Consider the following 17,359-nt stretch of genomic DNA (forward strand, 5'->3'; position numbering starts at 1 on the left):
ACTCCCCCTTTGCATCGACCAGCATCCGCAAGCGGCGTACCTGCCCTGCGTTCTCCCATACTGGAGCTGAGGGACTGCGTCATGTTCACATGAGGAGCCTCAACTGCTTCATTTTTTTCCCTCATACTTCTTTGCTGCGCAGCGCATTTCCAGTTATGGCATTGTGTTTTGCATTCGGTGATTAACCATAGTCATGTGCCATGGTTTGTGACATGGCAAACAATGCGTATTGTACAGAAGTTCGAGCGCGGCTGTTCGAGCACAGCTCCATGAGAAGAAGGTTGCGCAACCTTCTTTTTGAAATGTTAACCCTTTTAGCAGTATGCAGCCATTTCATACTATGTAGACACAATCGCCAACTTGTGATCTATGCACTGCACTTGTTTACTTGCAATGTCCAAACCTGGTGATAGGCCTTTTAAGCATCACAGGAAATACCACAAAAAAGAGGCAAACAGACTGTAATAAACTGCATACAATAGTAACTCAAATGTAATATAAAAAGTACTTTCCATGCAATAAAAAAAAAGAGAAAAAGAGACATGCAACTGGAAAGACAGAGAACCCTTAAATCATTACTTGAAATGCAAAGATGCCAAAACTTGAAAAATACCCTTGCATTATACTGAAACCTTGATATAACAAAAATGGTAAAATAGGCACTTTGCTTCGTCATATCAAAATTTGGTTAAATTGAAAGTCAACCTTTTGTACAAATAAGTACAGTCACTGATTTATATTTCTTACACGAAAGGGACTGCAAAATTTTCCGAATTACCAGGAAATTGGGAAGCACAAATTTTAATGAGAAAATTTTGTTGAATTTGAGAGACAGCATTTCATGGCGCATCTACATTTTCATATCGGTGCTACGAAGTGAAGCCTGACACACTCTTGTGTCCACTCCAGCCCAGCGGCTGATAGAGCCGCTCACAGTGGAGCGAATGCTTCGTCTGTATCTCGCTACCATGCGGCTCTGAAACTGGAGATTACACAACCTCTGGCACTAAATGCATGGGAAGGCAATGCACGTGATGCCAAGCCATCTTGGCATGCCCACTCTTTGCATAAGTGACAGACTATCTCTAAAAAAAAGGGCATGCAGATTAAGCATGCTCAGCCACGCTGACATTCATGCGCAGCCATGGCCGCACAAGGAAAGGAGACGTGTGCCAACCTGACTCCCTCTTCCTCCACTCATAGATGCATTACCACCGAACGGAGAACAGTGTCGGTGACAAAGTTTTGGCCAAACTTTCATGACCAGCAAAGGCATTGAAGAAGTTTGGTGATATTTTGAAATGAATGTGACAATGCTTAGCACACTGACTCACCTTGAAGGATGGCTTTGATTGATTTATGGAGTCTTGCGCACACCAAAGCGACGTTGGAGCTATGAAATGCCATAGCTGGACACTAAATTAATTTTGACCATCTTCAGTTCTTTAAAGGGACACTAATGATAATAATTAATTGAGCTGTACTTATAAATTAACCTTCTACAATACCGAAAAAAAAGCCAGTCTTATCGTGAAAAGAGGCGCGGCGAGCCAGAAAAGACACCAAAACAAATGACGAGTGGCGCCGCCACCTTCAAGTTTCTGCAACAGCTTACCATGATGTCGTGGATTTTGACCACCTTGCACTAAAATATCTAAATTCCTAGTTTCTCATGAGCCAGAACCACTATCAGATTACGAGGCATGCCATAGTAGGGGACACCTGATCAATATTGATCACTTGGAGTTCCTTAATTATAGTGCACTTAAATCTAAGTACATAAGCATTTTTGCATTTCGCCCCTATTAAAATACGGTCGGCGTGGCTGGGATTGAACCAGCAACCTCAAGCTCAGCAGTGCTATTCCAAAGCCACTGGTCTACCGCGACGGATGGCACCTCCACTGGCATAGTTCATTTTTCTTTTGTTTTTCTCTCGGTAAAGATTGACTGGCATCCTTCAAAAGAGGAGCCTATGACTATAAGCAAGTTTCAAGAGCCTTTACTGAGGCACAGCCGCCCAAACAAGGAAAAATACTTTAAAATCTGTTATGTCACACCAAGGTACCAGCGCCTAGGCTTCTGCATGAAATTTAAAAACTGCAACTTTGACCTTCATTTTTTTCTACCAAATAATAAATCTATGCTAACAAAAATAGAGTGTTGAAAGATATAGGTTATCAATCTAAAGTGATTTAGCATTTTTTTTTTTACTGACCCTTCAATGTGTACCAAACATTATGTGTACCATAACAGTATGTAACACTTTATCACATGCAGTTTTTTGTTGTTGTTAGCGTGTTCAGTTATGTATTATGCAAATTATGTACTAATGTATTCCCACCCCTTATGTAATACCCCTATCAAGGGGTCTTTAAGGTAATAAAATGAAATGAAATGAAAAGCATAGAGCACGCTACCCTTTTTTACATTCTGCCCCCATCAGAATGCAACTGCCAAGGCTGGGAATTGAACCTGTGAGCCAGTGCATAGCAGTATAATGCCACAGACGCTGTGCCACCATGATAGGTACAACGATGGCCACTGCAGGTTTTTTGCTAGTGTGTCACACGTAACAGTAGTCCTTCAGGCACATCAAACAGCCTTAGCTAGCAATTGGAATGCTCTTGTAACCAAGTGAGCACCTTGACAGCATTGATATTGTTGGCAGAAAGGCCAAGATCGACTATAACGAAAAGCAGATTAGCACACTGATGCAACAAGGATATCACAACATACAAGTATTGGTGTATTTGCATCTGTCATATTTTTACAGAGTGGTTGCATGTTCACCTGGATCTGTATCTGAATATACTTAATATTTGCCACTGCGAACTACAGTATAGTACAAGTTGTGTCAACAAAAACATAATATACAGAGGGTGTAAAGAATCTTGCCTCTTTATCTGCATTTGGAAGACCGATGCAGTACGATCGTGACGCACGACCAAGAACACATGCCATGGCGTAGATGTGTATCACCATGTCGGCCAAGTTGGACAGAACCATCTGCTGCTCAATAATTTCCTGCAACAGTGAACAAGTTTTCACATCAACAAACACACTGCTGTGTACAGCTGGCATTAGAAGCTCATGGGGCGCAGGGTTGTAGAAGCAGAATATTTCCCAGTGGTATGCAGCCTGGATTTAATTTTTGCTACAAGTACTAGTGCCTCTGTAGTAGTGCTGAGATGTCTCGTATATTAAATTTTTGTGGTCAGCGTCCAATCTTTGACTGCTTGCTCTGTACTAGTGTATGAAAACATAGTGTTGTACTGTATTACAGGCAGCAGGCTAACACTAGATTGAAATCAATATTTGTTTAAGAACCCACATTCCACACATTTTTGACACCAACTGTACATATATATATGCTTGTATAAGTGCACTTGTCATATAACCAGGCTCTTTGTACCTATTTTTATGAACAAATCTTACATTTGTTTTGGACTATATCTTATACAACTTCAATTAATTAAAACAAAGTTCCGTGGTCATCAATTATTTGAAATAATGTTAGTTCATCATATTTGGGTGAGATGATCCTAACTAGGCAGTGCAAGCATTGCTGCTTGCATATTCAACAAGCTAAAGCTTGTACCCTTCAAATACCTTTCAGTGCAACAAAAAATTAGCATTGTAGAAGCGTATAAATGCTTACAGAAAGAACAGAACAAAGATAAAAAATTACATTTGGCACAAAATATACTTGCTGTGGCAAGAAAATAAGAACATGAGAGAGATTCAACAATCTTAATAGAGTGAGCCTATACTAATAGCTACACACAAAATGCCTTCCCTAAAAACTATCTAGGTTATCAAATGCAACGAAAGACTACTGCTGGAAAATCAACACAAGTGCTTTAGACAAACAGCTAAGCATTCATAATTTCAGAGAGGAGCACTCATCAGAACACTGCACAAACTTTATACCATAAGGTATCAAGGAACTGAGCCAGCATAAGAAGAGAGTGGGAAAATACCAAGGTCACACTTAGCATACTTGCCTTTCCATAACGTTGCAAAACTATTTCTACTGTGTACTTCAGACGTTTGACGCAATACTCCAATGTGTCTGCCCCACCCTGCAACAAGAAAAATCTCATGGTACAATCAATGTCAATCAAGTACTTATCAAGAATGGGAGACCTGCAAAACACACCCTGCTTGTCCACAATGTAAAATTTACACCCACAACTACTACCTCAACTACCACAACTACCACAAATTTAATTTGTTAATTGTGCTCCTGGCAGTTAGTCTGGCATTTGTTATTTCAAACAACCAGACAGTTCACACACATGGAATGGTTTTATCAGATGTGTATGGTGATGATAACAATGCAACAACTATGTGGTGCACATAAGTTATTTCAACACTGGGACATGTGTTTCATCAGCAAGTACAACACAGGAGGCATGTAAACCACGCAGACACACACTGATATCGAGGTCAGCAACATTGTGAATATGGCAGATCACAATGCCAACAGCAGCCAATGCAATCTGAGTAGTAGTGTTGCATGTCACACTGCCAAACTGCAGCATGTGAAATGGTCTCTAAAAAGGAGACAAGCAGCAGTTTCTTGCATGCAACGACTAGGTCCTGGACGGACATTCTCATAAATGATGCAACACTTATGAGCTGCATGCATTGTTATCAGCATCAGGTAGTTCCAACGCTCCAGCAGTAGGCCACAGTTCACAAAGACTGCTAATTACATCCTTGCTATGGTAGACATGGCCAAATGATCACCATGTTCTTGCGCTAAAATCTGTACCCTCGCTATTATAGTACCAGTGGTTAACTGCAGACAGCATGGATAGTAGTGTTTATTTAGACAAGCAGATCTGACTTCTATAAAACATCTTCTCAACCTATTTTCTTGAATATTCTATAACCATTCTTTTTTTGTAAAATTTGTGGTTTTTTTGCTGTTCACCGTAAAGGCTCCCTAAGAAGGTCCCCCTGATAAATTTGGTTATACACCAATTTGGAATGGAGGAAGAGGTCAATAAAGCAGGCAACCAAGTACACAGTGTAAATAGACAACCAGGAGTCATCAAAAAGAGAGAGAAACAGAGTCATTGAAGTGGATGCAAAGAAGACCATGGACCAGAAAGACCAGAAAGAAATTGGAGGGGAAATCTGTACAATAGCACAATGGGCAGTGCGTTGCTATTCGAGGCTCAAGCTGGTTGCTTATGGACAAAAACACACCAGAGCAAATATTCGCAACAAAATGAAGCACATGTCTGCTGCAGCAGAGATCTAGAGACCACTCAGTACATCCTAACAAAACGCAAAGGGATTCACCCAGTGAGACTCATATTTAACATACACCTTCCAGAAGCGCTTGAATGAATGAATGTATAGTTTTTATTGGTGCAAGGGCCAGATATGGCCAAAGAGCGCAAGGTTTCAGAAGTGCTTGGATTTAAAGTGAACTGAAGCATCAATTGGTCAGCAGTCGAGACAAGCAAGAGACATTTAGAGTATTGGTGGAAAAAAAGCAAGGAACGGCTTGATACGACTGGATCCTTTACAGACACAGGTGGCGGTACAAGGTAGGTAGAGAAGTTTTGAGGAAGAGAAAAAAAGATTAAGGAGATGTATAAAAAAGCGCAAGAATGAAAAGCAGGTATAGCATACCTGATTAACTCAAGCAAGCTAGGTGACTATTTGTCACCGCCCTGTTTCCAAGGGGATGCCAATAAATCATCCTCATCATCGTTGCACTGGGAGTTGTAGTTCCACAATCTATGGTGGGTTTTACAGCAACAATTTTTTCAGGCAGGTTCATTGTTAGAGGAGATAGAACAAATTGAAATGTTTCATTGCCATGCTGCCAACAGATGAGCTTCACTACCAACCTAGACACTTTCTCCATCTGCCTCAACTAACACTTGCAAGCGACATTTCTTTCGTGCAGCCTCCCATACCACGGTTGAGGGACCAAGTCACATTAACATTGCGAGTCCTGCCTACTTTTCCTTCCTTCTCTTCCTCGCTTTGCTGTGCAGTGTACTACATGCAGTGTACTACATGATCGCATGTTCTACATCGGATGATTCATCGAGGTCACATGCTATAATAGGTCACGTTACAGGCAGTGCATCTTGTGTAGAGGCATTTGTGTGTGTGACCTTGAAAGGAAGGGTGCATGGGCTACTGTTTTAGTTTGCAAATTATGCTGTGCACGGCATGTCATTTACACTGTTAATTTATTAGTGTTCAACGAGATTATGCTACAGTGCTTTTTTATATGACTCTTATTTATGCACATTTAATTCTTCAATTATGCTATTTATGCTGAAACCTGTAATTGCTTCCTCCCTGTTAACGATTTGTTGAAACTGTTGTATTCTGTGTTTTATTACGTTTAGTCTGTAAAGGAGGTCCCATTGCAGTCTTTGATTTCGGGACCTCCTTCTGTATATTAACATCCTGTAATTTTTCTAATCATCACATTAAAACCGATTCTGATACTCATTCTGCTACTTTACAGACACAACTGCCACTGCGTGATCTATGTGCAGAGTTTTTCGCTTTGCAATGCCAAAACCTGGTGAGGGGCCCTTTATGTGGCTAAGTTTGGCTCGAAAGTCCAATCGTGCCCCCCCCCACATGATTTTTCAGATGCTTGGTAGAGGCAACACAGTATGTTATCAGTGGCTTACCATCAAGGACGGATGCAGAGCAGTGTGAAGGTCCAAGTCGCATACTGGGTTGTCAGCAGCATCACGACGGCGCTCCCACAATTTCTGTAATGCTGTTAGTGGATTGGCCAGAGGATTCCTCATTTTCCTGTATTTCAAATCAAGCAGAGTGGGAGACTATATTGTGGCATGAAGTTTTAAGACTATGATTACTGGATGGAAATCCAGTACTGTGAATGTTCAGCCACCATCAAAGTCCAGGATAGAACATAAACTTTATTATTTCGTGTAAACTGATTGAGAAGGACATTGCAGCTTCTTTTATTGTTCTTCAGGATAAATAGTGTTGCACGCTAACCTCCATATTTCTTTGAAACAGATGATTGTTATGGGTGACATTAAATTTCTTTATGTAACTTTTAGTGCATCACAGCATTACAAAGCACTCCTGAGTATGCTCTCTGCTAAGTTTAGATGTTTGGTTCATAATGTTTACCGTGTGTAAAGTTTTTTTTTCTTTCGTTAATCCCTTCCGATGCCAATTCCTTATTTGAAATTTACTTTGATCACATTTCTTGTATTTTCAGAATAACCTGAAGAGAAGAGTTGCAGAAAGGATTAGGAATTTTCAATTCTTCATTGAGTTTTGCCAAGTTTAAGAACCCTCTACAGGTCGCGTAGGGGCGCTCGACTCTCTCAGGTCCCCCGATGTTTTCCCTGCATGACTCTCATGTCTCCTGGAATCTTTTCCCGCATACAACGTGCAGCACGGGTAGTCGGTAGTTGCGCAGTAGTATGAGAGATGGCGCGAGCGTTCTGCTGCTAATGCGTCCTGGGATACTTGGGCGCAATAGGAACTAGCCAAGCCTCCTCCTCTGTAACTGTGACAACTCAGCACACGTGGATGGACAGTGTGTGCGCTCGATGGGGCACTCCGCAGTACTGTCGTGCAAAGGACTTGGGCATTGCTGTTCAGCATGGGGCGAACACTACTCGCTCGACATCCTGTAGTGATGAGTCGGACTTCCTTAATTCGTCAGGTTCGATTGGCGTGTTCCATTAGTTGTAATTCAGCCAGCTGACAGTGGTGTATAAAAGGTGCAATGCATGCGCTTTTGTTTGTTTCCAATACTGTGTTGTCGTTCCTTTGCCCCAAGAGCATGCTTGAGATCCCACTAGCAGACACCAAGCAGTCTACCTCGCAACTTGTTTTAGTAAAACAGTTTATGCATGTTACTCAAACTTGCACCATACATCCACTCAGTAATGTTTCAAGACACATGCGACACATTTCAAATGTTATCATTAAATTAGGTGCTTTTGCTTTTGATGTACTATTTTGGAGTGTACAATTGTGCGCACAGCGCTTGAAGGAGTTAATATTCTAAGCAACTGTATGTGCTTGTAATGTTATAAAGATCATTGAACGACAGAAATGAGATACTAAATAAAACAAACTATTGCCAAATATTGAATCTTTAGTAACAATTTAGTTTAAAGAAAGTTAATAAAGGAATCCACTAGTTTCTTCGAAGCAAAAAAGATGTCTAGACAAATCCCAAATCCAAGTACTACTTATCATTCCCACACTGACTCAGAAGCCAGACGTGTTCCAATATTCTGCAGTATTTATTAAAGGGACCCTGAAACGATTTTGGCGATTTTCTACAAATGTACTGAGTCGTTAGAGTAGGTTCTTCTGATCATTAATTGATGCATCTAAGTGCTCTGCGTAAAGCGTGTAATTTATTATGAGGTTTTAAAAATACACATCGCTGCCGATCGCAGCGCACTGCTCGGCGGAATTTTAAGCCGCCCCTACCCATATGATGCAAATAACCCATATTACGTCACATGGGCGAGCTATATGATTGGCTGACCAGGGCGCGTGGTCGATAATTTTTCCAACTTTATGGTGAACAAATGATGCTCGTAATAGTTGGAATGTTAGTTACTTTGTTTTTGTAAAAAGAAAATAACTTAAAGAGAATACACAAGAATAGTTTTTTAGTACACTTCAGCACTTCCGGCACACAGCAAGTGTCGTCTGCTTGTGTTACAACGTACTCCATTTTGACGAGAGCTCCGCGGTCAGAGTCGGTCTCAGTCTTTTCGCGAGCACTATGATTCGACTTTGTTGCCTTGTGGACTGCAAACCTAGCGACCTGCAAACCACGAGTCCAGTATTAGGGCAAACACAAGCGCAAGGGGACAGGGTCTGGCCGCTTGACTGTGCCGGGATGAGCCACGAGATGAGCAGAAGGGCAAATGTGAACAGTCTGCACGGTGCAGCCACCTGGTGGCACAGAGCTCAACCATACACAGTAGCAGCAACGAAGTGTATTCTTTGCATTTGCATTCTTTGTATTCTTTGCTGCTGGTGTGTATTTTTCGCAGGAGTGTAATCATCAACACGTTGATTTATAAATGTTTAAAATGCTTTACACTTGGTTAGAGCAATATTAGCGCTTTGTTTGACTGGTTAAGCGCTGCGCCAGCAAGTGTCTGGACCGTGCAGACCGATCAGGCTGCTCACGTACGTCTACGCTAAAGTTCCTTCATCAGCTTGAGTTTATGCCTCCAGTCATTTGCCGAAATGAACAGCTTGCCTGTTTTTAGCGGAGTACCAGACACGTTCGGCGCTACAACAGAATGCTCGCAACGCACGCTGCTTCGATAGCTCTCGGTCGACGGCCAAGCGGCTAGCGGAGAGGTCTCGCGCGGGAGGGGGCGTGCTCCTAAACAACCGGAAGTGAGCGATGTGACGTCGCATCGTGACGCTGAACCAGTGAAGGCGGAGCTTAGCGCCGCTCGCTCGGCGAGCGAGTTGAGGAGGAAAAGCATAGCTAGGGAGGAGGGTAACTTCTAATCGCTTGCAGCTCCATTAATACGTAACGCTTCACTTAAATTGTGGTGCGAATGTTCTACTTAAGATTTACCCTACGCGCCTACAAAATTTGTCCGAACCGTTTCAGGGGCCCTTTAAATGTCATTGTTTTCATTTGCGCTTCTGACTTTGAGGCAGTAAAAATTGTACTTGTAACTGTAAAATGCCTGAAGAAGACACAGTCATACCTTGTTGTAACAATGTCACAGTCGACTTGAAAATATACCTTTGTGATGTCCAATGTAAGCATAGATGCTAATATCACCAAAAGAAATTTGGGAAATTTTAGATTCATTTTGTTATGTGCGTGTTTATTACATTCAAGTTCTACTGTATAATCATGAGGAAATGCCAAGTGTGTGTACACAGGCATGAAATGTATATCACTCTCATGGGGAAAACTAATCTATGTACGAGAGAGTACAACTCTGCAAACATGACAATGATACTGACAGCACGAATGGCAGCCATCAGGCTGAGCCCGCTGCTCACAATCAACCACATATCTATAGGGCACCATCGTAGGTTCCAAACCAACAAGCACTTGTGACAGCTTCATAGTTCACTACCTACATCATGTACACTCTCCACCAATATGAAAGGAAACACTTCATCTGTGTTCAAACAGTGATCCTTGCAAATGAGCAAGTCAGAACGTCACTTACTGCTGTTTGTTATGCTGTCCTGTTGAAGAATCATGCTGATGTAAGTTTTCTTCATTAGAAGCACACAAAAGAAAAGTTACTAGCTTTGAACACAAACTCAGTGTTCCATTTCATATTGGCAGAAACTGTACATCTGATAATGAAGGGCTCATCACACTAGCTACAATGCTTGTGTCAAAAAACTTCATATAAAGAGCTCATCTCATGCAGAGTGAATATGCAATAACACTCATGACTTGCCTAAGTCAAATGCACACATACTAAATAAATTATGCAATCGTAGAATGTATACTCACAATATGAGTTCTGATAGCTGCTTTCCAGTGTGCTGAAGTCCCATCAGAGCGATAAATAGCCGTAGAATCTCATTAGTCCCCTGAGCAATGAACCAGGGAGAAACAAGGCACAAGTTTGACTCTACACTACTATTCACATCCCCTCCCCCACACACACAAGCAGGTCACAGAACAGCGTACCTACCTGGCCAAAAAAGCCTAAGCCGATGACTGCATTTGAGTAAGCTATCAATTTATAGTTAAATTTTTTAACATATACGCATAGCACTTGAAATAAATTTTTGATTGACGTAAGCACTAATAAACCAATAAATGTGCTCTTAACCTATACATTGGCAGAAGGGCCCAGTAGATGGAACAAACTGCAAAATAGTCAGCTAGCCCAGGTTATGCATAATGCTTTTGCTATTGCATTGCATTTCCTGTTAGTTGGCTTATTCAAGACTGAACGAACTGCTTGTGTGCAGGTTTTGTTCCTGTTTGATAGCACTGCTGTGCTTGCATAGCTCAATCAACAACACATACATAATGAGAAAACTAGCTGTGTGACCTCAAACAGAATGAATCTAACAGTCCACACACTACAATGTGGTTTAGTGAAAAGGAAAACTGCTACAAGTGGCTCACCTCAAAGATTGACAGTATTCTTATGTCTCGGTAGTACTGTTCAATGGGAAGTGATGTCATGAAGCCGGAACCACCGTGGATCTGAAGGCACTCGTTGACTACATGTTGCCCAGCATCTGAGCTGAACACCTGCAGGCCAGGCACGAAGGAAAAAAAAAAAAAGGCAGGAAATGGAGAAATGGCAAGTTGAAACTCCACAATGTACAGGATTAAGCAACAGAAGACCCCTTAAGAGGAAGCTTTGGCTCAGGGACTTTTATGTAAATACATGGAAAAGGAGAAATCGTTTTTCTTGGTGACCATATCACCAAATTTGATTAGGTTTGTTGCAATTAAAAGAAAAAAAATGAAAATCTCTGGGCTGTAGGAAGCAGATGTTCTTATTAGGCAGTCAATTTTTAAAATAAAAATTGTTGCACATTGCAAATTTTTAAACATCAAAACTATTACATTTACAACTCTAATTCATCAATGAAGAAAGTCGCAGTTTGGCCTTTAAGGCGAAGCATCCGTAGTGATAGCAAATTATTAGACAGTTATATGAAGTAAGAATAGTGATTTTGTTGACCGTATAAACTTGCAACCATTCAATTGCTAACTAAATTGTCAAGCATGGTGTCGCGTGCAGAGGCAAACACAAACACATCTCACTCGATTACTGCAGACACTCGCTGTCCATACGCTGGTGCAAGGAACAGCGGCAGCAGCAGCAAGCAAATTGACCTCTGTGCTGTCTCTCGCTTCAACGCAACTAAGTGCCGAGAACATAGAGCACACCAAGCTATCAGCCCTCGGCACACTTAAGACTTCGTCTCCATTGCAGATCGCTTTCAAGATAGGGTCTGCGCGGCTATGCTCAGCTGCACCACACGCAACCGCCGCCATACTGGAACGCCACCCCATTCCTTGCACGCGATGGAAGACAGTGCACTTTCTTCCTTGTGCTTGCGAGATTGAGCAGATCGACCCACCATCCTTGGCTCATCCTCGGCTCACCCTAGCACGCTTTCATTCGCACACATAGCATACAGTGCGTGGTCACTATGTTATCGCACTTGTACTTCATACGGAACATCACACGGACAACGACAGCCGAAATGTGCCTGGAGTGTCTGAACAGTTGCTACTGCGATCAAATGGCATCACAATTCTGTAAATTGCACCTAATAGTACATCAAAAGTGTACTAAATTGATGTATTATACATGGCTCTTAGATACACAACTGTGTCGGACTTTTGCAAAACCCTTGTAAACAAGGTAACAAATTCATGTAAGATATAAATTGTGGGGGATGCGCGACCCTCGCGCCTCCCCTGATGTTTTTCCCGCATAGCGCGTCTCCTGTAGTGCGGCTTCGCCGCGCACGCGGCGTCGGAGTGGCACAAGCGTGGTGCGAGAGATGGCGCGAGCATCGCGCCGCTGCGCGGTTACTTGGGTGCGGGAGAGACAAGGCGCTCTCTTGGGTTCGAGACAGGAAGCATGCCGCACGTGCAGCAACCCTCTTCCCCGGCGGGTCGGCTCGCGGCGGGGGACGTCTCCCGCGAGCGCGCGGCGACCGATGCATCTGCGAGACCGCCTCGCGTGGCCGCCTTCGAACGCGCCACGATTCGCGTGACTATACACGCGAACGACCAGGCGTTGGGATCCAGCATGGGGCGAACATATTCGCTCGCTTCCGGTCGCGGTGAGTCGGACTTCTAGATTTGTCGCGCGCCCATCGGCATGTTTTGTGGATAGCAACTCGGCTAGCAGGCATTGATGTATGAAAGGTGCAATAAATGCCCTTGTGATTGTTTGCACTACTGTGTTGTCGTTCCTTTGTCCCAAGAGTACGGTGTGAGATATCCCACATCAGACCCCACAAAATTAATGCATCAAATTTGTTCACTTTGGGTGTACTAACAGTCTGAATTTGCAGACATGCTATATCTGCTTTCAGTGCAGAGTTATGGACTTGAAGACATTGTGCTTCTATTTTTTTCTTTTTTTTTACAGCCTTACCAAATTTTGGCAACATTGTGAAAAAATTCAGGTTCTAAATAAATATTCAACTTTTGCCAGTCACTAGAATTTGAATTTCTCTCTGCAATGCAACAGATTTCATTAAAATTGGCCTAGGGGTTATGTCAGGATAGAATTTCTAGGTTTTACATGTATTTGGATAGGTGGCATCGGAGTTGAGCCCATGCTAAAGCTTCCTCTTGAGAGAAAGATGAAGGAATCTTTTAAATCTGTAGCATGAGAAGCTCAGTTTAATTTTAGTATGCTCAGTCTATTGGAAGCTAAGCAAGAGCATCTCAAGCCGTTAAGCTTTTTAGGGAATTCAGCTTAACAAAGTAACTAACTAGCCAGGATGTGTAGACATAAGAATTTTCTTCAAGAAAATGCGTCTTCCATTACAGTAGACTTCTATTAATTTGCCTACAGTTTTTTCGATTTTTCAGTTGATTTGAGCCCAACCAAAGACCCTGGCCGGTGGGCCTAAGCTTTCGTGCATGGTGGGAGAGGCCTTTGCCCTGCAGTGGGCATAAGCAGGCTGATGATGATGATGATGATGATGATGATGAAGAAGCTTTCGTTATTTAGATGCTAAAATTGGCCTTTGCTGGTCAATTCGAACTTGACAAGTCAGCACGCAGACTCTTGACCCCTAATGGTGACCCCAATAGCAACGTTTTAATTGGCAGTGTCTATCTGGACATTGAATATGTTAAACACACAATATCTCTCGTTGAAAACAGCTATTTTTGTGGAGCCCTAGAAGATTTGCAAGCAGTAGCTTGCAATGTCTTATGACGGTATTTACATGATTCTAATGCGCACTTTTTTTTTTCCAGGAAAATTGAGCGGAACACCGTGTTCGCGGCTGTTATATGTTTTGCCGCTGGGTGTATTGCAGTGAGACTTTAAGAAGCCGGCCGCCACTATGCAACACATTTTTGCCGATTTTTCTTGCAAAAAGATAGGGTGCGCATTACATTTCTGTTTTATTTAGGACCTTTAATGATATCTCTATGTTAGTTTTCTATTTTGGACACAGTGTAAGCATGCGCACGTTTGATTCAGGGGCGGGTTAGAATCGGGTAAATACTGCCAAATGAATCAGCAGTGTGTTTTGATGCTTTTATTTTTCAGCTTATTTAATTAGATTAGTTTCATCAGGTTGAATTAATGGAAGGCGACTGCACTACTGTTTTCTATAGGTTCCTTTCAATGTAGGCAAACAATGTGCATTGGTGCATGCTACTGGCCATCATACACTTCTGACACATGCAAAGCAGCATTCAAAGCTTATCCCAGAGGCTGCATTACAGACCAGCCCACATTCAAGATATTTCTGACAACCAATAGGAAAAAGTAAAGAACCCACCACCTAAGCATTTCATTCCAAGAAAAACAGCACAAAGTGAGAAGTTACCTTTACTATGGCACACTCCAGTGCACAGTCAGGCTCCTCAACAACATCGATGATGGCAGATGCAACGTACACCATGCTTTCTATTGCATATGCCAGGCTTGTCATCCTGTAGATCTTGTCCTGTAATGAACACAGCAGAAGTCTTGAAAGTGCAGACACCGCAAGCCCTTCGCTTACCTGACCTTACCTTACACGAACAGAAACCTTGATTACACTTTTTTCATGTCAAAAATATCTTCGGCCACTCAGTTTTATCATGAATGGGTTGTGCTATTAAGAATCATAAGTGCTATGCCCTGCATTGATCCTTTCCTTAAATTTGCTGCATTTTCATGCAGCACTAATCCTCACTAACTATCGTTAGTGAGAAAAGAAAAAAACATGATTACAAGAATGGAGACGAAGACAAATACCAACTCATAATATTTACTAACTCATTCACACTAAGGACCACTTCACCGCCTTCACTACTGTGGACCCTTATGCCAAGAAATTTAAGATTGCTGCCAACTAAAATACCCTCTCAATTCAATTAAATGTGACAAAAGTTGCATGTTATGGTTAGCTTATAGTTTCTCGAAACTTTAGAACAAGGTTCTCAGAAAATACATTTATTTACAAGTTAATTAGGGAAAAGGTGGTCACCTTGATCATGTCGAAGTCGCTCAGGGGTTTTTCAAACTGCACACGTTCGACAGCATACCTTGAGGTGTACCCTGTAAGTGAAAAAGATGTCAGCAATGCCATCAGTGTATGTATAGTGCAAAAAGAGCAATGCTAGTCTTGAATAAGTTCCCTTAACAGCTTATCTCAGCAAAAAATGGTTACAAACACAGTATGGGTAAGCTTACCAATAAGTTCTCTAAGGCCCCCAGCCAAAGCAGCTCCCATTCCAAACCTCCCGTTGTTAAGAATATTCATGGCCACCTAAATGGGAGAAGGTGGAAGAAAGGCATGCAAAGGGTTAAATGAGCTTCGCAGAGTAAAGCTTGTCACCAAGAGCTGTTCAGAAAGGCACTTTGTGAAATCTAGAAAGCATGTGTGTACCCATGTAGCACAGATGTACATTTGAAGTTGTAGAAACACTACCACATGCTTTTTGGATACGAAAGGATGATACTTAGTAAGTGTAAAGGTATGGAAAACATTTCAGAGATATTTGAAGTTCATACTAATGTTCGTCTCGAAATGATGGAGCTGGCATCATAAATATTATCGAGATGTTATGACATAGACCAAAAATTGGTGATGTGTATAAAAAAGTTAGCATCGCTGCTTGCGTGCATTTTTCCAGCTGCACTTGTGTGTAGCAGTAGAAGCAATCAGAGGAAAAGAATGAGTCCCTGTTTCATGACATTATGGCACGTCTAACTCTGAGGCACCGAAACATAAACTTGCTCTTTGAGACACGCATTGAAGTAAATTAGTTAGGGATACAGTGATGCTTGCCAATACATTTTCTAAAGTTTAGAATGCCTGCAACTTCACTTAATGGAAAACTATGAGAAGTGAGAAATGTCGAGTCAATACCCCTTCAACTCAGCCGGTCTCTCTGACTATGCACCATTACTGCCCCTAGTAGAACTAAGAGGGTAGGTTTAGTGCACATAATTTTGTCACTTCCTCTATCAAATCTCCCCAAAGAAAGTGCATTTACCTTTGTACAAACTCGTCAAAGCCACAGTGCAACACACACCTTTTCTCATTGTCTTATCAGTGCTACAGGTAAACAATAAAAAAATAAAAAGATAGATAATGATGACTTATTCAGCCATGGCCATTTCATGCATGGCAAACACTTTATGTAGAAAGTCGAGAACTCATTAGCCTCACCTTAAACCCATCTCCAACTTCCCCCAAGATGTTCTCAGCAGGCACTGGTGTGTTGTCAAAAAATATAGATGTTGCTGAAATGCAAGGTTCGTCATTATTAGCCTTCTTATCTGTTAAATTATGTGTCACTCTGGTGCTAAAAATCCAACATGCCACGGAAATGTATGCAAAGGTGACAGTGTATGCATACTGTTTTCCAGGGGTGCTCAAATAGTGAAAATTTTTTGATCAGACAGAACACAAATATTCAGAACAACTTGGCTTCAAATAATGAACCAAACAATGAATATTTCTTTTGAAAAAGGAAGGGAAGAACACAGCATAAGTTACTCACTACAAGATTGTAAATATAAAAATCTTCGACATACACAGTGCTTAACCTGTCACATCCAAAACTGGTGCCTCTCAGCAATGGGGAATATTTTCTGGAGATAGATTAATGACACACATGTGGTGTGACCTTGCAGTGCTTCATTCCATCCGAAATGGATAAAAAGCATTCGCGTCACATAATATTCGGCAAGAGACACATATATAAGCCTTCACATATTCAAATATTAAGAATAGCATATTACTCAAATGACAGTGACCCCATTATTCGTATCTGATATTCAAAACATTTGAACACCACTGCTATTTTCTTATTCTTTGTCGTTTCATTTACAATGGCTTTATTATAGTTTTATCATTGTCTAGTGTATCAGTGGTTTTATCACTGGCTCCTAAATAATGCAACAATGTGAATATTTTAGATGACATAGAATTAAAAATTAAATAGTGGGGTTTCACGTGCCAAAACCACTTTCTGATTATGAGGCACGCCAAAGTGGAGGACTTCGGAAATTTTGACCATGTGGGGTTCTTTAACGTGCACCTAAATCTAAGTACACGGGTGTTCTCGCACTTCACCCCCATAGAAATGCGGCCGCCGTAGCCGGAATTCGATCCCGCGACCTTGCGCTCAGCAGTCCAAC

The 17,359-nt window shown here is 41.7% G+C and overlaps 1 protein-coding gene across 1 annotated transcript in view; it reads right to left on the reverse strand.

Moving 5' to 3' along the window:
* LOC135906213 (complex I assembly factor ACAD9, mitochondrial-like) overlaps positions 1 to 17,359 on the reverse strand; it is a 42,485-nt gene that overhangs the window by 3,960 nt on the left and 21,166 nt on the right. The window contains exons 8-16 of the mRNA XM_065437479.2: positions 16,386 to 16,459; positions 15,404 to 15,479; positions 15,198 to 15,268; positions 14,553 to 14,672; positions 11,134 to 11,262; positions 10,507 to 10,586; positions 6,680 to 6,806; positions 4,007 to 4,084; positions 2,898 to 3,026 (exon numbers count right to left, since the gene is read on the reverse strand). Coding sequence (XP_065293551.1) covers positions 2,898 to 3,026; positions 4,007 to 4,084; positions 6,680 to 6,806; positions 10,507 to 10,586; positions 11,134 to 11,262; positions 14,553 to 14,672; positions 15,198 to 15,268; positions 15,404 to 15,479; positions 16,386 to 16,459 — 884 coding nt within the window. The remainder of the gene's footprint in view (positions 1 to 2,897; positions 3,027 to 4,006; positions 4,085 to 6,679; positions 6,807 to 10,506; positions 10,587 to 11,133; positions 11,263 to 14,552; positions 14,673 to 15,197; positions 15,269 to 15,403; positions 15,480 to 16,385; positions 16,460 to 17,359) is intronic.

Source organism: Dermacentor albipictus, chromosome 5, assembly GCF_038994185.2.
Source record: "Dermacentor albipictus isolate Rhodes 1998 colony chromosome 5, USDA_Dalb.pri_finalv2, whole genome shotgun sequence".
NCBI classification, from domain to species: domain Eukaryota; kingdom Metazoa; phylum Arthropoda; class Arachnida; order Ixodida; family Ixodidae; genus Dermacentor; species Dermacentor albipictus.